This window comes from Micropterus salmoides, unplaced genomic scaffold (genome assembly GCF_014851395.1).
Source record: "Micropterus salmoides isolate LMB-PRFRI ecotype aquatic unplaced genomic scaffold, ASM1485139v1 Ms_hic_scaffold_1, whole genome shotgun sequence".
Classification (NCBI taxonomy): Eukaryota; Metazoa; Chordata; class Actinopteri; order Centrarchiformes; family Centrarchidae; genus Micropterus; species Micropterus salmoides.
The window spans coordinates 5483017-5505772 of record NW_024040040.1 but is presented as its reverse complement, the minus strand read 5'-3'; the positions used below and the strand labels follow the sequence as shown (position 1 = coordinate 5505772).

The 22756-nt window shown below is 44.7% G+C and overlaps 3 protein-coding genes across 3 annotated transcripts in view; 1 reads left to right on the top strand and 2 right to left on the bottom strand.

Annotated features, from left to right (window-relative positions):
* The window catches only part of LOC119910112 (nucleotide-binding oligomerization domain-containing protein 1-like), a 1078472-nt gene that overhangs the window by 145709 nt on the left and 910007 nt on the right, over positions 1 to 22756 (top strand). The window lies entirely within an intron of this gene.
* Positions 1 to 22756, bottom strand: part of LOC119881802 — a 727332-nt gene that overhangs the window by 75957 nt on the left and 628619 nt on the right. The window lies entirely within an intron of this gene.
* The window catches only part of agap1 (ArfGAP with GTPase domain, ankyrin repeat and PH domain 1), a gene marked incomplete in the record, with an annotated part of 112501 nt that overhangs the window by 36890 nt on the left and 52855 nt on the right, over positions 1 to 22756 (bottom strand). The window contains 4 exon segments of the mRNA XM_038710403.1: positions 6348 to 6509; positions 8673 to 8837; positions 10681 to 10849; positions 16390 to 16494. Coding sequence (XP_038566331.1) covers positions 6348 to 6509; positions 8673 to 8837; positions 10681 to 10849; positions 16390 to 16494 — 601 coding nt within the window.

Sequence of the window (22756 nt, the reverse complement as noted above, 5' to 3'; positions counted from 1 at the left end):
TTTACACACACTAAAATGAGAAAACCTTAACATGTGTTGTAGTGTCAGAGGGAATAAAACTAAAACACAGACGTTTGTTACTAAGCTGAAACTACACAGAACAATATATATAATATTTTTATATTTATATATACTGTATTTATTGTCCAAAGCAAATTCCTCTTATGTGTAAACCTACTTGGCAATAAAGATGATTCTGATAAATGAAATCCTGACGAAGAAGAAGAATTAAAATAAACAGTAACTCAAATATCTCCTGACGCCAGGTATCCGTTGGACCACCTGGACTCTAGTCTACAGTGGCCCTCTTTGTTTCCACCTGTTTGACCCCTGCTGACCCAAATTGACCTATGATGGCGAGAGGAGCCCATCTTCATGATTAACCCCGGACTTTAAAGGAATTTGTGTTCACAATGAACCAGTCAGAGGCGACGTGCTGCAGGTGCAGTACCGAGCTGACGGCTGAAATACAAACAGACTGTCGGGGTGGGGGGGTTGGGGGATATTGGAATAAGTGCAGCTCTTCAGCTGAGACACCCAGTGTGTGATCTGAGAGGCCAATTAAGTAGTGCACACACACACACACTCTGCTGGTCAACTCCACCTGTTGTGAGGAGTTTGCTGGTCTAGGAATCAAAGCAATCGCAAACACAAAAACTCTCTTCGTGACCAGGAATGTGCTCAGCGATCCTGCTGTTACCTGTGTGGGGCCACTTCAAATATTTAAAGCTCTGTGTGTGCATGTGTGTGTGTGTAGTTGACAGACAGGTCAACTTTCAAAGCTCCAAGATGAAGAGAGGGTATCAAACAGCAGCTAGTTAAAGACAACGAGAGCTGATGTCGAGGCTGTGATCAGCAGGGGTTAACCTGATACAGGTGTGTGTCTGTGTGTGAGTTACTGAAGCAAAGGGATAAATATGACTGCAGTGATGAAATTCACTTCCATTCATTGTTGCAATTAATGGACAATTCTCTTTTAATATATATTTCAGATTAATCAACTGATCATTGTTGGTAGAAAATATTATGAAATAGTGAAAGAGAGGTGAGGTCTTCAAAGGTCTCGATGTGTCTGACTAAAAGTCCAAAGATATTCAGTTTAAAATAATAATGATAATATGATTCATTGATTAATAAAACAATTACTTTAAGTCAAATTTGAGTCCGAGAGTGATCCCGATTTCAAACAGAGTCAAACACCTAGAACAAGACGAGTCTGACTCCAAACACCTACAAAGAGCAAGTCAGACTCCAAACACCTACAAGAACGAGACGAGTCTGACTCCAAACACCTACAAGAACAAGACGAGTCTGACTCCAAACACCTACAAGAACAAGACGAGTCTGACTCCAAACACCTACAAGAACAAGACAAGTCTGACTCCAAACACCTACAAGAACAAGACGAGTCTGACTCCAAACACCTACAAGAACAAGACGAGTCTGACTCCAAACACCTACAAGAACCAGACAAGTCTGACTCCAAACACCTACAAGAACCAGACAAGTCTGACTCCAAACACCTACAAGAACAAGACGAGTTTGACTCCAAAAACCTACAAGAACGAGACGAGTCTGACTCCAAACACCTACAAGAACGAGACAAGTCTGACTCCAAAAACCTACAAGAACGAGACAAGTCTGACTCCAAACACCTACAAGAACGAGACAAGTCTGACTCCAAACACCTACAAGAACGAGACAAGTCTGACTCCAAAAACCTACAAGAACGAGACAAGTCTGACTCCAAACACCTACAAGAACGAGACAAGTCTGACTCCAAACACCTACAAGAACAAGACGAGTCTGACTCCAAACACCTACAAGAACGAGACAAGTCTGACTCCAAACACCTACAAGAACGAGACAAGTCTGACTCCAAAAACCTACAAGAACGAGACAAGTCTGACTCCAAACACCTACAAGAACGAGACAAGTCTGACTCCAAACACCTACAAAAACGAGACAAGTCTGACTCCAAAAACCTACAAGAACGAGACAAGTCTGACTCCAAACACCTACAAGAACGAGACAAGTCTGACTCCAAACACCTACAAGAACAAGACAAGTCTGACTTTATACACCTAGAAGAGGAAAGATCAGCAGGTGACTGAAGTCATAAAGAATTATCTTCTGAACATCTAAACAAAATGTGACACCACCAAACACCAACATCACCACCGTCACTGGGTCCAAAGATTGTGATGAAGACGAGGGGAAAGACACAGACTGAACAGAAGTCAGCTGAGACTCAGTGTGTGTGTGCTGGTGTGGTCCTACCTGGGGAGCTCGGCCTCAGAGGGCGGTTCCCCCTCATGAATTACGCCGAGCCTCGGTCTGACACGGAGATACTTCACCTGCCCGCCCGGCGTGACAGGCGACGAGCCGGCAGAGCGCGCTCAGTGCTTAATGGCTAAATTGGGAAGACTGTTACTAATCGCTTATTGAATAATGAAAGTGACATAGCTGATAAAGATTTCAATACGGTGGATTATTTATAATATTTCACTTAAGCCTCTCCGGCTGACTAATAGGGGGGCGAGGCGAAGGCTCATTGTGGAGCTCAGGAAAAGTGTTTGATAATAAAACGGTCACAGGGAGGAAGAGGAGTAACTAGAGGATGGAAATTAAGAAAGATAACAAATAGCCGAAGACAATAAGGAGAGAGAAGGAAGGAGACAGACAAAAGCAAGAAAGGGAGGAAAGAAATAAAGGAGAAAAGAGGAGGAAAACTGATAGACCAGAGGTTGAAAAAAATGAATAAATGAAAGAAAGGAATGATGAGAGGACAGAAGGATAGAGAAAAGGAAAGAAGAGGAAACAAGGAAAGGAAAGAAAAGGAGAGATAAAAGATGGGGTTGAAAAATAGAATGAGAAAATATTAAAACCAGGGAGAAGAGAGGAGAGAAACAGACAATGGAAACTGAGAGAGGACAAGGAAAGGAGAGGAGGTAATGGCAGAGAGGAGAGGAGAGGAGAAAGGAAAGTAGGAAATGTAAGGAGGTGGAGAGACGAGAAGAAAGCAAACAAGGAATGCAAAGAGAAGAGGAGAGAAAATGGACTGGAAAAACAAGGACAGGGACAAGAGGAGAAAGGAAAGAAAAATTAAAGGAAAGGGTGTGAAGGGAGGCGAGGAGACGTTAGAAAAGAAGGATCAAAAAGAAAACCAAGGAAAGGAGGAGGAGAGGAGGAAGCAGACAGAGCGTCGATCCGTCACTCCGACAGCCACTTGCCTTGTCAGCTGGTTGAAGCCTCCGTGATGGAGAGACGAACATTACACATCTGCTGCTGCTGCCACATCTGTTCAGCCAGCCACAGTGTGTGCTAACCAGTGTGTTAGCCAGTGTGTGCTAACCAGTGTTTGTTAATCAATGTGTGCTAACCAGTGTGTTAGCCAGTGTGTGCTAACCAGTGTGTGTTAATCAATGTGTGCTAACCAGTGTGTGCTAGCCAGTGTGTGCTAACCAGTGTTTGTTAATCAATGTGTGCTAACCAGTGTGTTAGCCAGTGTGTGCTAACCAGTGTTTGTTAATCAATGTGTGCTAACCAGTGTGTTAGCCAGTGTGTGCTAACCAGTGTTTGTTAATCAATGTGTGCTAACCAGTGTGTTAGCCAGTGTGTGCTAACCAGTGTTTGTTAATCAATGTGTGCTAACCAGTGTGTTAGCCAGTGTGTGCTAACCAGTGTTTGTTAATCAATGTGTGCTAACCAGTGTGTTAGCCAGTGTGTGCTAGCCAGTGTTTGTTAATCAATGTGTGCTAACCAGTGTGTTAGCCAGTGTGTGCTAGCCAGTGTTTGTTAATCAATGTGTGCTAACCAGTGGGTGCTAGTCAGTGTGTGTTAGCCAGTGTTTGTTAATCAATGTGTGCTAACCAGTGTGTGCTAGCCAGTGTGTGTTAGCCAGTGTGTGCTAACCAGTGTGTTAATCAATGTGTGCTAACCAGTGTGTGCTAACCAGTGTTTGTTAATCAATGTGTGCTAACCAGTGTGTGCTAGCCAGTGTGTGCTAGCCAGTGTTTGTTAATCAATGTGTGCTAACCAGTGTGTGCTAGCCAGTGTGTGTTAGCCAGTGTGTGCTAACCAGTGTGTGTTAATCAATGTGTGCTAACCAGTGTGTGCTAGCCAGTGTTTGTTAATCAATGTGTGCTAGCCAGTGTGTGCTAGCCAGTGTGTGCTAGCCAGTGTGTGCTAACCAGTGTTTGCTAACCAGTGTGTGCTAACCAGTGTGTGTTAGCCAGTGTGTGTTAGCCAGTGTGTGGTAGCCAGTGTGTGCTAACCAGTGTGTTAGCCAGTGTGTGCTAACCAGTGTGTGTTAATCAATGTGTGCTAACCAGTGTGTGCTAGCCAGTGTGTGTTAATCAATGTGTGCTAACCAGTGTGTGCTAGCCAGTGTGTTAGTCAGTGTGTGTTAATCAATGTGTTAGCCAGTGTGTGCTAACCAGTGTGTGTTAATCAATGTGCTAGCCAGTGTGTGCTAACCAGTGTGCTAGCCAGTGTGTGCTAGCCAGTATGTTAGCCAGTGTGTGCTATCCAGTGTGTGCTAACCAGTGTGTGTTAATCAATGTGTTAGCCAGTGTGTGTTAGCCAGTGTGTGCTAACCAGTGTGTGCTAACCAGTGTGTGTTAATCAATGTGTTAGCCAGTGTGTGTTAGCCAGTGTGTGTTAACCAGTGTGTGCTAACCAGTGTGTGTTAATCAATGTGTTAGCCAGTGTGTGTTTATCAATGTGTAAGCCAGTGTGTGTTAGCCAGTGTGTGCTAATCAGTGTGTGTTAGCCAGTGTGTGTTAATCAATGTGTTAGCCAGTGTGTGTTTATCAATGTGTTAGCCAGTGTGTGTTTATCAATGTGTTAGCCAGTGTGTGCTAATCAGTGTGTGTTAGCCAGTGTGTGCTAATCAGTGTGTGATAGCCAGTGTGTGCTAATCAGTGTGTGTTAGCCAGTGTGTGCTAATCAGTGTGTGTTAGCCACTGGACTGTTACCATGTCTTTAAGACTCGACCCGACTTGTACTGATTTTATTATTTTCTCGATTACTAACTGTTAGCTTGCCCAGCTGATGCACAACTTTAACTCCACTCTCTCACAGTTCAAGACAGAAAGACAACCATAAATCAATACAAAATAATACATAAAAACACAAGATGAACCAAACTTAATGCAACCAAACAACCGTTTCTAAGCAAAGACCGTTCAGAAATAGAACAAACAGCCTGCAGCAATCACAACTCTCCAGATGACGCCATGTGACTTATGAAAGGTGCATTTACTACCTATCCATTCAAAAAATACACCTGGTCAGCAATAAGACTCGTGTGTAACTGTGTTGAACATCGCAAAGGTTCGCGATGTCGAGTAAGTTTCCCCAGAATGACACTTATGGCTTATTTTTCTACCTTCGCCTTTATCTTTTCTTTTTCTTCTGACGAATATGGACATACACTCTGCTCCCACTGTGACTCCTAAATCTAAAGTAGTGCACTTTAGACTGACCACCGCCTCGCACTTCTCACACAAACTATTCGGCGTGGACCAAACAGCAAAGGTTATGTCACAAACTGGTTCACACGGAGACAGAAGAAGAAGAAGAAAAAGAAGAAGAAGACAATCCAACAGGATGAAGAGATGAAGGGCTGACAGAATGAGAGGATGAAGAGGTCCGTCCCTCACAGCCGAGGTAAGGAGCCTCAGACGATCACATGACTGCGTTTCCCAACCCTGGTCCCAAATCAGCAGCGTTATTAACTCATTAAATGTGTACTTTTACAGAATACTGTAAGTAACTATACTTCTTTATGGAAGTACTTGTAATTATACACATTTATAGATATTTTAAAGCATTTGGAAGTAATTGGAATAATCCAAGTAGAAACACATTTGGATATACAAATAGATAAATATTTGGAAGTATAAAGGTAGTTAGATATTTTGAAGTATTTGTATAGGTATTTGGAAATACAAGTAGATATTTGGAAGTATAAAGTAGTTAGATATTGCTGAAATATTTGTACAGACATTTGGAAATACAAGTATATAGATCTTAGAAGTATTTAGAGGTATTTAAATCTTCAGAGATTTTGAGGTAACTATGTATATAAGTTGTTGTAAATATTTTTAAATAAACATGTACTATAGTTTTTTAAAGTATTTGATACCGGAAAGCCTTTGGAAGTATATACAGAGCTGGAAATGTTTGGGAGTACAGTGTACAAGTATATAGATATTCGACAGTATTGTAAGTATAAAAGTATGCAAATGTTGCCAGATATTTAGAAATGTATGAATATCCAGGTTTAGCTGTTGGACCCGGGCGGGGAAAGTGTGAGGCGAGGGGAGGGGAGATGGCGTTACCTTCCGCAGTACCAGAGAGGCCGTCGGCTTTGAAGTTGCTGGTGCTCTTCTTCCGCCGGTGCTTCTTGCGGTTGGCGTGCGGCGATGGCGGCGGCTCCATCTTCGGACTGGTGGTGCTGGAGATACTGGGACTGGAGCAGACCGAGTCTCCGAGGCCGGTATCTGCAGATTCAAACAATACAGATATCTGAATGTATATGAGGATATAAATATTTAAAAGTATGTAAAATCACAGATATTGGAAAGTACATAGATATTGGAAAGTACCTTAGGATATATAGATTTTTTTAAAGTATATGAGGATTTGGAAGTACATAAGAAAACAGATATTTGGAAGTATTTAAGAATATAGATATTGTGAAGTTTTCGGAAGCGGGTAAGTATGTAAGGATATAAATATTCTGAAGTATTTTTAATGTATTTAAATTTTTTACGACCTTCTGAGTTTACATTCGTCGATGTCGGACACTAAAGCTACAGGCAGCTGAATCTTCTTCACCACGATAAAGTCTGAACCAGAGTCAGAGTTTCTGAAACCTAAACGAGTCCTGGTCCACATACAGGTCTGGAGGATGAGGGATGGAGCTGCGTGGGGGGGCGAGCGAGGCTACCAGAACAGGGAGTCGAGTCTCTCTCTCTCTGCCCTCCACTCTTCACGGCGGCTGCTGACAGCTGTGACTAGCGGCGGAATAAAATAACATTCAGCTTCCATCAATATCACATCGCCGCGGCGACACTGACATGGGCGGCGTGTGTGTGTGTGTGGATAGAAACACACACGTATATATACACAAGCGCTCGTTGGGCCGCCGCGTCCCCCCGAACGGCAGACCGCCCCAAGGACGGCCATAACTTATTTTACAATCGTTTAGTCTCAGCTCAAGTGGAAAATGTGACAACTTATCTCTGCTGACAAGATGCCATCCCCGAGAGTGCAATTAACCGCCGTGGATTAACGGCCCTCCCATCTGCACGCCGTGCTCCTTCCACGCCACCCCACCCCTGCCTCCACCTCCACCCTGAGCCTCAAGACTTCCTCCTCCTGCTTCACTTTCCCTCCTTCTGAACATCTCGCCTGTTTGTTTTCCCTCGACTCTGAAGCTCATCGACAGTTTGGACACCGGTTGCTAAGACAGCGCCGACCACTGACCAATCAGAAGCAGACGGATTCTAAACCCACAGGCATTAATATGGAGCTGCAGCTATGACAGCTTCCACTCCTCTGTGAAGACTTTCTACAAGATCTTGGCGTTTGTCTGTGGGAACTGCTTTCAGTTCACCCAGAAGAGAATTTGTGAGGCCAGACACTGATGTTGGACGAGAGGACCGTCACAGGTGTTGGATAGGGTCGAGGTCGGACGCGCTGTGTCAAGTTCTTCCACACCCAACTGAGAAAACCATTTCTTTACGGAGCTGGCTGCACGGGGAAAAGGCCAAACACAAACTGTTGGAAGAACTAGTGTTTAAAATAGTATTAAGGAGCATTAATATTTCCCTTAACAAAGACCACACCATGAAAAAAAGTATATGAACAGGGGCGTCCCAGGACTTTTGGCCATGTAGTGTATTCATGTGGCGAGTAAAATGTTATGATTACTGATGAAACTAAAATTATCTTTCTTATCTTAACTTTGCAGTTTAAAACATGGAGATAAATGCAATTAATCGTCACAATCAGATTTTTCAGCCCAGTGGTCGCCGGGTTCCTAAAACTCTACGTAGACCTCTCAGTGTTTGTAAGGCAATCTCTGTTTACCTCTGTTCGGCTCACTTTCAGGTTTAAATCTTACTTTAACATCAGGAGCTGAAGGTTGGAAACAGAGCTGCGTATGTGAGTGTGGCCCCCGGGAGCCCATTGAAAGCATTTCACAGCTTTAAACGTTATTTGAGGACGTCTGCAGGGCACAACACTGACGACAGAGCTGCCAGTCAAGCTTATCGTCACGAAAACACACACACACACGGCCTGACAGCTGTCAGTCTTACCATCTCGCTGTGTGGGAGGCAACACTGGCACTTAACATGTCACACACAGAAACACGGTACACACATATAAAGACACGCATTGCCCATTAGCTTGACGTACTGCTAAGGCAGCATTAAGGTCTGGCAGGTGGATCAATGGGAGACAAATGATAGGCTCCCCCGCGGAGCTGCGCACTGGGGCCTTCTGAACCCCAGCAGTGCAGCTGCGCGTGTGGACCTGATCTGTACAGCCGCATCATGACTTCTAAATAAATTAGGGCACATGTGCACTTCAGTACAAGATTTAAGAAGTGACACTTTCACCAGGCCAACATCACTACGAGCGTTTGTTTGTTTTACCCGTGCTGACTCCGGAGTTGGCGATGACGGTGGCGTCGGTCCACTGGTCGGCGCTGGAGACGGAGTAGGAGCGCTGGTGCATCCCCTCCAGACCTCGGCTGTTAAAGGACACCAAGCTGACGCCGCTCGCCATCTGAGACACCGACGAGCTGCTGCTCACCGAACCTGAGAGAGGAAGTCGGGTTCAACACGTCAGTCTGAGGAAGAGGAGGAGGAGGAGGAGGGGCCTTCAACAAACTGCCCCGTCCCAGAACACATTTAAAGATATTTTACAGGAATGTAAATGTAGCGCCTTTCGAGTCTTTTACACTACGTCGCACCCTGGAGGAGCCGGGGATTGAACCGCCGATTAACGGGCAAATGACTGCGTTATATGCCCCCGCTGATTGAAGTGTGTGCGAGCTTCTGATTGCTCAATCTAATTCACCTGGTCGAGGGTGCGCCAGGGTCACACGCGGCTGCCGATGCAGAGCGGGGCGGCACGCAGGTGAGACGGCATGCAAGAGGAGGCGGGCACACGGGAGACAGGCGCACCTCTGCCAGATCAGCGCGACACCGCTCTTACCTCCTGATAGGTGGCGTTATATTTATTTTTACATATACAAATGTGTAAATGTAACAGTGTGAACTGGCATACAAGCAGGCAGAAACGCTCCTTTCAGTGTTTAATTATTTAATTATTGGATATTAGTACTAATCTAATTGTTAACCTGTAGCCAATGTTAGAAGATTACACTACTGGTTAGTAAGTAGAATCTTAATCTGTAGTAAATCATTAGTAACTAAAGCTGTAAATAAATGTTTCTATTAGTAGGAGCTCAAAGAGGTTACTGCTAAACTCACAACAAGGTACGGCTCTGTTGTTTCCCACAACAGCTCAGGACCAAGACTTCTGACTTGTATTTACTACCAACAGGAAGTTAAGATACAAAACGGGAAGTGGGACGCACGACCATCACCGGGACAAAGGAAACCTAAAGCAAGAAAACAGCTGGGAGATACGTCTTTGAAAACGAGACAAAACGTTGAAGTTGGTGTGTGAAGTCATGTCACACACAGAAACACAGACGGGGGACCATAAAAGGCAGCTTCTTACAAGCTGGCTGCTTAAATCAAACCCTTGAGTTAGTAAGAGGCTGCGTGGTCCAACAGCCGGGTGAATCATCCCTCCCCTCCCTCACCCCTCCCTCCCCCGTCCTCTCATTACAGCTCATTTCTTGGTGCTGGCTGAGTGGAGCCAGGACTCTGATTGCATTAATATTCATGACAATAATTAGTACATGGAGTACGGCTCACTGAATATTCATGCTATTAGCTCGGGCCTCCTGGATCCCTGTGTGTGTGTGTGTGTGTGTGTGTGTGTGTGTGTGTTTGATTTAAGCAGCAGAGCTTGAGCTGCTTTAATGTGTGTGTGACACGGAGGAGCGCTCGTTTCCCTCCACCTTTTGTTTTACGACGTCTTGCTTCAGGAAGAAGAAGCGCTTTGTGTGTTTCAAGGCTGAACTAAGCCGTTGCTTTTTGTTTTTATATATATATATATACTTTTTATTTAAACTCTTCTTTGAATATTCAACCTTTACTGACTCAGGAAGGACGAGACAAGCTCGTGTTTATGAGGAAGCATCAAGAGGAGCAATTAGCGGCACAATTAAAAACAAATGTCCTCATGTCGGAGTAATTACTGGTTATTCCTCAGCATAATATTTGAAAGAGTGACTTGGACCACTAAACATGACGTTGTACTTCAAGGGCGTGGAGTACAAATATCTTATCTCTCATTTGTTATATTTCCAGATTATTTATTTCATTTATTTATTGTCTGATTTTAATCACCAAATCCACATGAGAAGCACAAAGATGCTTCCTTCCCTTTATTTCTGGTTTCAAATTTAGACTTAATGCAGGGATGAAAATATCACCGTCACGTTTTATCTGATCTGAGGCCTGAGATTTCTGCAGGGTGTATCAATAAAATGTCTTGTGCTCTCAGGTGAAACTCCTCCCTCACCTGGAGTCTGCCCGAGCTGCATGCTGCTCATGTCCTTCGTCAGGCCGTTGGTTTTGGGACTCTGCACGGGCGCGCAGGTGGACACGGCGCGAGGCGGCCTCTTCCCCGGGACCTTCACCGTGGTCCTCAGCAGGTCGATCTCCTTACCGTGGACGTTCTGCATGTAGTCCTGAGAGAGGGGGGGGGGGGGGGGGGGGGACAGAGAGAGTGAAGCTTTGATGCAAAAAGACAGTAAATCAGCTGATCCAGGCAGGGCAGCAGCACCTGTCAGATTAAAGCAACAACCTGAGAACAGCTGTTTGTCCAACAGAAAAGAAACTATATGAAGATATAAAACAGGTTCAATTACATGTTTAAAATCCAGTTTCATTCCTTTAAACAGTGTATTTAGACTTTTACAGCTTCTTTAGAGCGTAAAACAAGAACTGAGGAAGCAGATTCAACCACTGACCAATCAGAAGACAGTCTGCATGAACTGTAGAGGGACCATTTAACCGTTCATCAATTAATAAATAATAAATAAGTTAAATGACTTATTGCAGCCTTGCATTTTGTACTTTTTAAATAAACTAAATCAACAGACTGATGATCATCACGAGTGTGTCGTTCTCAGGTGGCATTAATCCGGATAATAAAGCAGCGAAAGCCCCAAATAAAAACTAATCCCTCAAAGCGGCACTGAAGGGGCGAACCACGCCGACTCTGATTGGCTCCGCCCGCACACTGACACGCCCAAAACAGCCTCGGACACCCCCCCCCTCTCTCCTCTGGTCCGAAAGGGGCGGATCAGAGTAGTGAATAAAAACACAAGTAGTTGTGTTAATGATGGACGAGAGGCGCTCGTTAAATCCACCCCCCCCCTCCCCCTGAGCAGGGTGAAGTGCGAGCGGTGACCTGAGAGGAGCAGAGCTTTGTGGGAGGTCGGCCTCCTCCTTAACATGAAGGAGGCGAGGAGAAACAAAGCTCACACAACCCGCTGGGCCGGATTAAAACCACTTGGGTGAGAGTTTGCTGCTGTCTTTGTGAAGACCGGCAGCATTCAGACGAGAGACCGAGGACGCTTTAAAAGAGCGAGGTATTAAACTGAAGTGAGGACATTTAGAAGGTCTGTACATGTTTCCAAAGTCAGGACAATTTTACAAAGTCAGGGCAGTTTTAAGAAAGTACGGACTCCCCAAAGAAAGAACATTTTTTAACATCTCACTTCTTTAAAAGTTTGTTCGAGGGTTTAGACCTGGCTTAAGGTTTAAATCAGGTTCAGGTAAAGTTTTAGCTCTTCTTGTCAGTGACGGTCTTTCCAAGTACATCTGTTCAAATGTGTGTTAAAGCCAGTCCCTCCAGGATTTCAGCGTCACTTGCGATATTGACCAATCACTGCAACTTTTCCGCAAATTTGACCTATCGTCGCCGTTTCCTGTCGAACGTTGTCGTACGTCAGCAAACTCACTTCCTTGTTTACAAGTTGCAGCAGACATGCGTGACACCCACGTTTCACATTTGCCTACAAACATAAGAGCGTGAAGACAAGGATCCAGATCTTCTTTGCCAAAGCGGGGAAACGGTTTTGCAGAACGTGCAGCATTGTGGTCGAACATGAAGGAAATCTGTAACTGAGACACAGGCAGCTGCATCCCGGTCAACTGCAAGCACTGAAAGATTTAAGGTAAGCGGGTTTAAAATGCTGGATTAGGCCCGCCAAGTCCTGGACGGACTGTTTAATGATTCAACTGCAATTCTAAAGGTCAAAAAACAAATCTACCTTTGCAGTTTTTCACTTATTTACACAATTTCATCGCAATAAAACGTCCAGAAACATCACAATTTGTTACAAAAGCTGCCGCAAATTCAGGCATTTTAGGCCACAACAATCACAAAAAACACCCGTGAATTCCAGGAGGGACTGTAAGAGTGAAGAATAAAGATGATAAAATGAATTTGTGAACACAATATAATAATAATAATAATAATAATAATAGTTTAATTTCGCTATGCAAATACTGTTTCACAAACACCTGTACACTTGCTGGGCCCTCACTGACATGACGCGTCCCCTAAACCTTAAATTAACCTTAACCTAATTACAACCTCAAATCTAAACCAACTCATCTCCGTCAGACGGACGTTTACAGGAGTGAGGACCAGAGAAAATGTCCTCACTTTCCAGCTCTGAAACTCTAATTGGTCCTCACAAAGATGGAATAAGTGGAGCGTACTCTTATTAAACACTCTCTCTCTCTCTCAGAGTTTCCCGCCTCCCTCTGGCAGCTCGGCTGACAAAAGGCCAATTCAAAGCCAAGTGCTCTCGACGGCGTCTTAACAAGCCACCGGAGAGCCCTCGAGCCAGGGGCCCGCTGGGTAAACCCTCCACACACACACACACACACACACACACACACACACACACACACACACACACACACACACACACACACACACACACACACACACACACACACACACACACACACACACACACACACACACACACACACACACACACACACACACACCCCTCCGACAGATTGACCGAGGTAATTGAGTCTCCATTTGCATCGAGGAGCTTTCATCATCGGCCTGATCGTCCGCGGCACGCAGCGCCGTCCAGGACGGATGTGTGTATCGACCAAACACACCAACAGCAGGTGGTGTGTGTGAGAAAATGTTTGAGGGTGTTTGTAGCCGTATGAGGGAGTGTGTGCAGGGTGTGTATGTAAATGTGCGCGTCGCGTTCACCCGGTATAAATGGACGCATAAACGGCGACGTCGGTGTGAAAAATGCGACATGAACAGAGAGCTGAAAACTGCCGACGCCGCGGGAAACACGGATCCATAAAGAGCGAGCTCGTCCAGAAAAACACGATCGATGGAGAAAAAGGAGACAGGAGATAAAGGAGGAGAAGAAGAAGCTCTGCGGCCAGACAGGAAACATTAAGAAGGAAGCGATGAAGGTGTGAAAATGGAGGAAGGAGACTAGAATAAAACTCTCAACAGAGTGCGAAACATAAAGAAGGCATAAAGACGGCGTACACTCATCAGTTTATCGTGTACACCGACGTTATCACGTTCAGCTTGAGTTGATCACATTACACTTTATTTATGTGCTTTTATTTTATATATGTTACCATGTTTTAACACACATTTAATCATCTGTTCTGTGTGTGTAGCATGAAGAGACCACAAACTTTGTTTTTGCAACACAACCTTGTGCTGTATAATGATAAATAGTTAAAAATGTTTAGTTATTTCTTTATAGAACTATATTTAATTGGTGAAGTTTCTTCAGGTCTTTATCGTGTATCTTGTAATGTGTTTTATTATCTTTGCTCTTCTTGAAACACTTTGTAACCTGGTGCTCTATAAATAAATTATTATTATTATACTGCCAGGTGTTATATCTATTATTTTGTCCACCTGTCTGACACACAGCTCATACATTCACATATTATTCTGTACAATCGTTTGTTTATATTTCTCTGTTATTCTTAATTATTTTACATATCTGCATTCTTAAATTTACCTTTTAAGACTTATTTTAATTTTTAAGTCCTTTATTGTCACACTCGACACACCCGAGCAAGCTCTATTTGCTGATGAAGGATCATGACATGCAGCTGAAAGACCGGGAAAGGCCAGTAAGTGGAACTTGAGTCTAAACCGGTCACATTTCAGCCTTTTAGTATTAAGCTGTACTGGTTCGCTGGTTTATCAGAAAGTAACGGAACTCTTCTGTGACTTCCTATCTTCGTTATCACCTTCTTTCTGCAGTGCTACCTGTCCACCTGCTGGCGGGCGTGGCTGCAGGAGAAGCTGTTGGTCACGTTTTAAGCTAACAGAACCAGATCATTTCAGCCTCTAACCCCGTCAATGTCACCTCTCCTTACAGAGGGCGGTTCATTTCTCTCCCGCCTGCTCTTGGCCGGATCTTCTTCACTTTGCAGGGGACTTTTCTTGCCAATTAGGTGGCATCTATTGCCATCCACTTAATTAGCGGCATTAATGTGATTTCTTTGCACATAGTCGGGCAATTAGCGGCGCTGATTGAGTTTCGTTCGATTAGCCTCCGCAAACAAGCTAATTGAGCTGCAGATGCAACGCGCTCAGGAAAACCTGGCTTTTTGGTGCTGGAGGGGGTTTGTGTGTGCGTGTGTGTGTGTGTGTTGATGTGTTAAGTGATGAGTTTTATCACTAATTTACCGCATCAGCTGCTCTAATCGCTGATGAACGTGTGCAGTTAGGTGAAGTGTGGAAGCTCAGGGACGAGCGGCTCCAGGGGGAATCGAACCAACAACCCCTCCGACCACGAGGAGGCTGGGACTCAAACTTACAACCCACTGGGGTTAAACCTCTTTCCTATAATTTGTGCTCAAACATTTGAGTTTAGAACATTTAGCTGACCGAGAGTTCGGCAACTATTTTGATAACCGGTGAATCATTTTAGTCATTTTTCAAGCGAGAACACCAAACATCTGCTGATCTCCTGGTGCCCGAATGTGAAGATATTCTGCTTTTCCTTAACTTGTGTGACGGCAGAATGAATATTTTATTCTTTTAGAGGGTCACAACAATCTATTTGAAGGTAATTTTCACTATTTTATGTTATTTTATGGACAGAACAAGTGATTTAAATTCATAAAAAGACAAAACGATAATGAAAATAACAGTTAGTTGCAGCCCCAAAATGTTTCTCCTCCTTCATTTATCTCTTCTCTATCTTTCTGTTTCTCTGTCAGTTTGAGTTAGAGGGTGTGAAATCTATTCCAAAGAGAACCTGCAGTAAACAGACGTGAACCCAAAATTAATTTAAAGAGAGAAAAAGACCTTCAGATCCAGTCAGATCATGAAAACATAATTCAGTACAAACTACTAAAGTAGTCTAAATGTCCACATCGTAACTACATTAACAAATTGATGGCTCAAGTAAAGTTTGGTTCAACGACCTGTCAGTCCTGATAAGCCTGTCTATAAAATCCCAAGATGTTCAGTTTACAAAGAGATAAAATAAAAAAAAAAGCTAGCAGCAGATAAAATTTGGCATTTTTGCTTAAAAAATAGCTCAAACGTTTAATCGTTTATCATGTTGTTGCCATTTAATTTCCTGTTGATTGATGGACTGACTGACTGATTGATCTCCAGAAGTCCCTGTTAGGTTTCAGAAACGTGACATAAACGGACGGTTTATGGTTGCTCCACGGTTCAACAAAAGCATTTTCCGGCTACATTATTTTACTTTTACTCTGATCAATAAATGTTCCCCTCTGCAGATTAAACACAGGTTTTTAACCGCATCAAAAACCTGTCGAAAGCATCGCGTCCGACAGAAATTCTGCACCAGGAGAGAAGAGAGACACAAAGAGTGAGTGTGTGTGTGTGTGTGTGTGTGTGTGTGTGTGTGTGTGTGTGTGAGATAATAAAACAGCGCCGGGCAGGATATTGTGCCAACAGGGCAGAGAGCCGGGGCAATTAGCAGAGACATTACAGCTGATATTCACATCATCAACGCCGACGTGGGCAAACAGATGACGAGTCCTAATTAATACACAAGCCATCAACACTGTGTGTGTGTGTGTGTGTGTGTAGTTGTTTCTGGAATCACACACACACGGGATGGAGATGAAGAGCAGCAGATAGATGGAGGTCAGTGCAGGCTGGCAGAGTGCTGGAGTCTAATAAGCAATCAGAGAGGGTTAGTAATGAGTGTGTGTGTCTCACATGCAGGCTGGGGTGGTAGGTGAGCAGTCCGTTGTCACACAGCGTCACGTACTTCTTCTTCCACTCCTTGTTGAGGGATTTACCGCTTCTCTTCAGCAGCATGCCCTGCAGAGAGGAAACAACAGCAGCACGTTTAACACACTCGGTTTTATTTAATAATAATAATTTATAAGACAATTCATCCTCCACCAACATTGTGACGGTACGATCTAGTGCTCCTTAATGTGACATAATGACGTTAACAAGACAAAACTGTGAGTAAATCTCGCTAAAGGTTTTCTACTCTGCATCAAACCTTCTACAGGGCCGACGGCAACGTCATCTGGCACGAGCCTGCGGCGGCCCGCCATCCCATGTAGATTACCGTGAAAGAAATGTTTCCACTGTTCGCCATGATGAAAGACAAAATAATGGCACGTTCCAGAGTTGTACCTTCCTGCGTCAGAGGATTACAAACCTCCGTGAGTCGTTTAAATCGTCGCTCAAATCCGTTATTCAAACTAGACGCGTTCACGTTCGTGCCAAAGGAGTTGGGGCCGGGTCGACGTCTTGCAACCCACACTGAGGGAACTGTTTCTTTACGGAGCAACATTAATTAAAACAGAGGTGTCCACATACTTTTGGCCATATAGTGTCCAAAGTGAACGTCCCTGAGTCATAAAGTCCCTATTTGTGCATTTGTACATATCGATGCGTCTCTTTGTGCACATTGGAGCTAAATTACATTCAGAGGCTTTGGAGCGAAGCTAACGAGCTCACAGCCAGGAGACGGATTAAATAAGAGTTCATCTCTCCCCAAAACAACATCTTAACATCAGACATTTGCAGCGGGGCTGAAAGGAGCTGGATGTAAAGCAGCGAGGAGAGAAAAGACGGAGGGAAATCAGCAGTTATTTAATTGTCGGACTCGGGTTTTTTTCCCCACTCTCTCTCTCCTACGCACATCAGCTGCGGCTGACTGACCGTTTAGGCCGAGCGACCGCCCGCTCGCCCGCCCACACTTCATTTGAGCTGGATTCATTAGGTTAGAGAGAGAGAGAGAGAGAGAGAGAGCAAGAAGGTCACAGAGAAAGCGGGAGAGAGCGGGTCGAAATGGGAGAAAGAAGAGAGATCTAAAAGAGAGGAGAAGGGGGGAGAGTGGCGGGGGATAAAACTGTCCGCTGATTAGCAATTACAGCCGTGCTGCCACGCGTGTCACTTCACTGGACCTCTACAACATTAACACTCCGACAGAGGATATTAATAGAGTCCAGCCGTGAAGGGAGGAAGAGGGGGAGTTAGAGGCACCACTGAAGAAGAGGGGGAGGAGAGGAGGGGGAGATGGACAGGCCGGCTGATGGACAGAAGCCTGCTCTCCGCCGCCCCGACCGCTCAGCTTTCATTAAGGCGGTCGTGGTGGTGGGACAGGACGGCAGGCCCGGGGGTGACCCTCGCCGCCAGTGACGGCACATTCGGCGTAATTGGCGGTGACACAACGCCAGGAAGGAACGCCTTAGAGAGACAAAGAGGGACGTTGAACGCAAGCGGTGGTGGCGAGCTGTGAGACAAAATGTGTCCGTCTTCCTGAAGAGTCTCAAAAGTGAGACACCAAAATCATCCAGATACGGAGTGATGGTGGAGACAAGAGGACGTCAAGAGAGATGTGGGGAGTAGAAACACGTCTCTGGGTTCCTCTGGGTGCCAAATTAAAGTTATTTTCACAGTAATCAGAAAGTTAAAACGTGTATGAGCAGCAAGGTTTCATGAACTCGCTGATGATGACGGATGGAGATCTGTGAGCGGCTGACATTCCTGTAGCTAGCACGCTAGCTACAGGAATGTCCAGAAATCTCTCAACGCACGTCAGGGTGAATTCCTACAGACTGTGATGATCCTAAACGTTTCATCCCGCGCCACCGTCAAGTCGGAAGGTCACAATACCTGCAAAACCACATTCCCATCAGCCTCAGCTGTACTTTGTCTTTAGTGCCACTACGCAAACGTTAGCACGCTGACTCGCCGAGCTAAAACGTCCACCACGGTAAACGCTTGTCAAACCCACTCGACCCGGCTCGGGTGTCTCTCAGGGATGGAAATGAATTCAACGATACGGACGTTTAAACGTCATTTAACTGACTTCTCGTTCGCACCTCTGCTACATTAAACGGCTAACATACAGTATATATCTGATATCTAATACAGTCCGACCTCTGCACAGCTCTTCTACGCTTATACACCTTCAGATTTAGACATTTGCTGAGTCCCTTTCAGGAAGACCTGCTGATCTGATCTGGTGAAGTGTATCTGTGGAACTTAGTCGAGTCAGTGATGTTGTGAGGAAGTAAAGCCGCGTGTGAGCTGCCGCAACAACAACAGGGGTTCCCCACGGTGCGCTAAACGCGACTTGACGAGCTTCCTGCTGCTCTGAAGTGAAAGCTGCCGGCAGCCGTGCAGCTGTCAGGCCAGCTGATCATCCATTACTGCCTGTTAGTGAGCGAGCGGCAGCATGTTTCCAGGCAGGGAGAGAGAGAGGATGTGTGTTTACACTACGGCTGTCATCAATTAAGATTTTTTAGGTCAGCTCAGACTCATGGGATTTTACCAATTTTAATCAATCAAAAAGCCAATTTCACAGATAAACTCACACTGAGATAATATTTAATAATCATCAGGGGACGTGAGTTAGAAATTAGACATCATCAAACACACAAGTTCGATCAGACAAGTGTTGTTGAACTCGAGAATCATTTTGAGCAACTTAACTTGCTATCTGGTAAATTTGAAGAGCATGACGGTTTAGGTCAGGCGGTAAACGTCTGACCGTTAAAGACAAGTGAAGACATGCAAATCCAAACTGGTGCCATGTTTTGTGTTCTCTTTACCCCTGTTGTTGCTTAATTGTTCATTTGTTGTCGAGCTGCAGTGCAAAGTCCAAAACTGAGTTCTCCACGGGGGAAAAATTAAAGTAGATGATGATCTTAATGATTTGAATTTAACAAGAAAGAAATGAGAAAAAACTTCCAGTCAGACACAAATATTTCTTACGTCCTACACATCAGCCGCCTGAAGGCGTGTCTGCCTGCGAGCCGGTGCCTTCAAATCGTCATAAAAACTGACAAAACATAAAACATTAAAGTGTAGGGATGCATAGATTAATTCTGCAACATACGTTCTACCAATATTCTCCTTTTGGCTTGTATTATTTCAGAGATATCGACCTCTGGAACTTTAAATAAAAGAGAAAGCTCCAGAGTTATGACTGTGTGGCTTTCCCCTCCCTTAACTGTCAGATTTTATCCCCATGTCCCCTCTTTACGGCTTCACAGACGAGAAACACACAAAATTCTTTCATCAAGAACCGGTTAAAAATGAGGAATTAAAGAATACTTCTGCAGAGGACGGTAAAAGGAGGGGATAAAAGTGAAAGGAGAGACGAAATGAGAAGGTCAGTAGGATCTTTGAATGATGTTGAAGTGGACGACCACTGCAGGCCTGGACTGAACTAAACTGAGGGGTGAGACACTATTTCTTACTCTTTTTCCATCCAAACCTGGTATTTGGGGAGGGAGACGTCAGCAAATTAATTTTGGCCATCCATCCTGGGGATGACAAGCGATCAGTTTGCTCCAGGGGAAGGCTAATTGAACGCCGCGTCGAAGCCCTCCTGATGGGTAATATCTTTCATTATTCACCTCCCCGGGCTTCGTGACACACACACGTCGCCTCTTATTTTACCTACGGGAGGGGTGGGGGGTGGGGGGGGTGGCAGCCATGACAGCTCACAAGGTCTCCACATGGGAAAATAGATGTGGGGAGATAAATACATCCTCAGATATACTCTCTCCTCGCTGCACCGAGGCACTTCTCCGCCCCGGTGAAGTATTGTGGGGTAGTGCTTAGGAAAAGGTCGCTAGCTTGGGGGGGGTGGCGAGGAGATGAAGTCATTTGTTAAGCATCCGAAAATGTCCAAGGGCATTACTAAGATTCACAACGTTGGGTTCTTCAAAACAAAGAGACCACGTTGCGTTCAAGTGGACAAGACCAGGAGGGTGAGGGAGGAGGCAAAAGGGGGAAGGACGCAAAGTCTTTTATTAAATATAAATACAAGTTATAGATCCCCAAATACACGAAACTCCCACGGACACACTCCCTCTTCTTTCATACCGAGTCTCCGCCTCGGTGAAGTATTGTGGTGTAGTGCTTAAGAAAAGGTCGCTAGCTCGGGGGAAGCCAAAAGATGAAGTCATTCGTTAGGCGACGCATCCGAAGATGTTCCCGGGCTCCCACCTGAGGGTCTCTGATTAAAGACCACAGCAGTCACATGTCGGACATGTTAGAGGAGCAAAATGTTGGATGGAACCACGGACGTCAAAATTAATAATGAGCGACAAAAGCTTATTGTGCTGGGTTTGTGGATCGCAGGGTAAAAAGTGACAAACAGAAACCAAGAAATGAAACGTAATCCCTCCTCGCACACAACACTTCCCTTCCATTGTGTGAATCTGAGCACCACAAGAAAGCAAGCATCTGATAAAGGGACTTTTATTTTAGGTTTGTTTCCTCCTGGAGGCTGCCCGTCTGTTGATACAGACTCTCCAATCACTCAATCACCCCCCTTTTTCCCCTCAAACAATGGACTCTCCCCAGGCCTCCTGAAGGGAGTGACAGCGGATCTTAGAGGAGATATGGAGGAGGCGCTATCTGTGGAAAAGACGTGGACGAACCCTCCAGAGAACAGGGTGATCTCGAAGGGGCCGGGGCCCTTTTGTTCTTCAGTGTCCTCAGAGAGCGGGAGGCTAAATTAGAGGTGTCACCCACCGCCGACAGCGGAGCGGGGGTGACGGCCGGCGGGAGGGAAGCCGGACGCTCCCTCCTCTATCGTGGCGGCCATCTGATCCGGCCCGAGCAGTGATCGCAGGTCATCCATCATCCTCTCAGACAGAGGAGAGTGTGTTGGTTTGGTATCGACTGTGAGATCGCAGTCAGGTCGGTGAAACGCTCACTGGTCGAATCACAGGAGCCAACAAAGGGGAACTGAGGAGAATAGTGGCGAGAAGCTGGAACCATCTTGTAATGATATACATAAATAATGATTATTCAAAACGCAGGAAAAAGCAGAGACACTTCTTGACTCGCAGGTGTTAAAATTAAATAAATTCATCAACATCACATGTTGTGGTGTTCGGTTAAAGTGATCGCAGCTCGTGTCGACACTAAGAGTGCTTATTCCTTCTCTGATTGGTCCATTTAAAGGATTTTAAGGAGGTATTTCACAAAAAGAAAACACAAAGGGCCAGATTTACTGACATCCCGAATAAAGAGGACTAAAGTGCGAGTGCATTATAAAATATTGCACACGCCCTCGTAGTACCTGTGATCAACTAAGAATTATTGCTTAGATGACAACAGGAGCAAACACAACGGACGTGGCAGTATTTAAATGAGGGTTTCCGCCGTGGAGAGTCGGGAGGGAAAGCAGCCACTGTGTAAAAACCTTGGTTTGTTTCATTCAGTGCGTCCCGAGAATGTGGAAATCGTCTGTACCTGCCCAGTAAGTACTTGAGAAACCCCAGCAGAAACAGATACAGTGTGCTGGAAGGACCCAGACGTGAGGAAATGCCAGAAGATCGTGCTTCATCCAGCCAGAGTGAACGATCGCCGACCGTCCGCAGCGATGAATTTTACGCGGGATCCATGCACCTTCCTTTCAAATGTATTAAATACAGAGGCTGTTGCAATCGCATGAAATTGCTTGTAGGCTTCTTAGATCACATTGCGTGTAATAAATAAATGTATTTGCATGTTTTCTTCCCATTTCTTTGCACAATAAAATTGAGACATCCCCAATTTGGATATTCATTAAGGCAAAAGTAGTAAATGAACAACAGGCGCTATCTGGCACTTTTGGAAGACGTCACTCTGCGTGCACGCCGTTAGGAGATGAGCTTACGTGTTAATTTGCTGGCGATATCAAGTTTGCACGTGTTTTTACTCACGCAGACCTTTAGTGAATCTGGGCCTTAATATTGTAACAGATGTTTTTTGAACTTCATTAGTCCTTTCAATGGTTTTCTCTGATTTCTCTCTTGGAGGACATATTTGTTGACTAAAACTTTGCTCCCACTCTAAAATGTTAAAAGATAAATCCAACAGGTCAACATCTCAAAAACCTGTTGGCAGACTTCAATCAAATTTGGTGGGACTCAAGATGTTCGTGTATCTGACTTAAATTTCTAATATTTCTTAAACGTAAGTTAAGGGATTTTAGAAATGTTTGCTATCTTCTTATGACCTACGGCTCTTACTTGGCACATGAATCCTAAGCGTTTTTAAAGTTTAATATTAAAATGATCTGTTTAGAGGGAGCCTTGGTGGAGCTCCGAGTGTT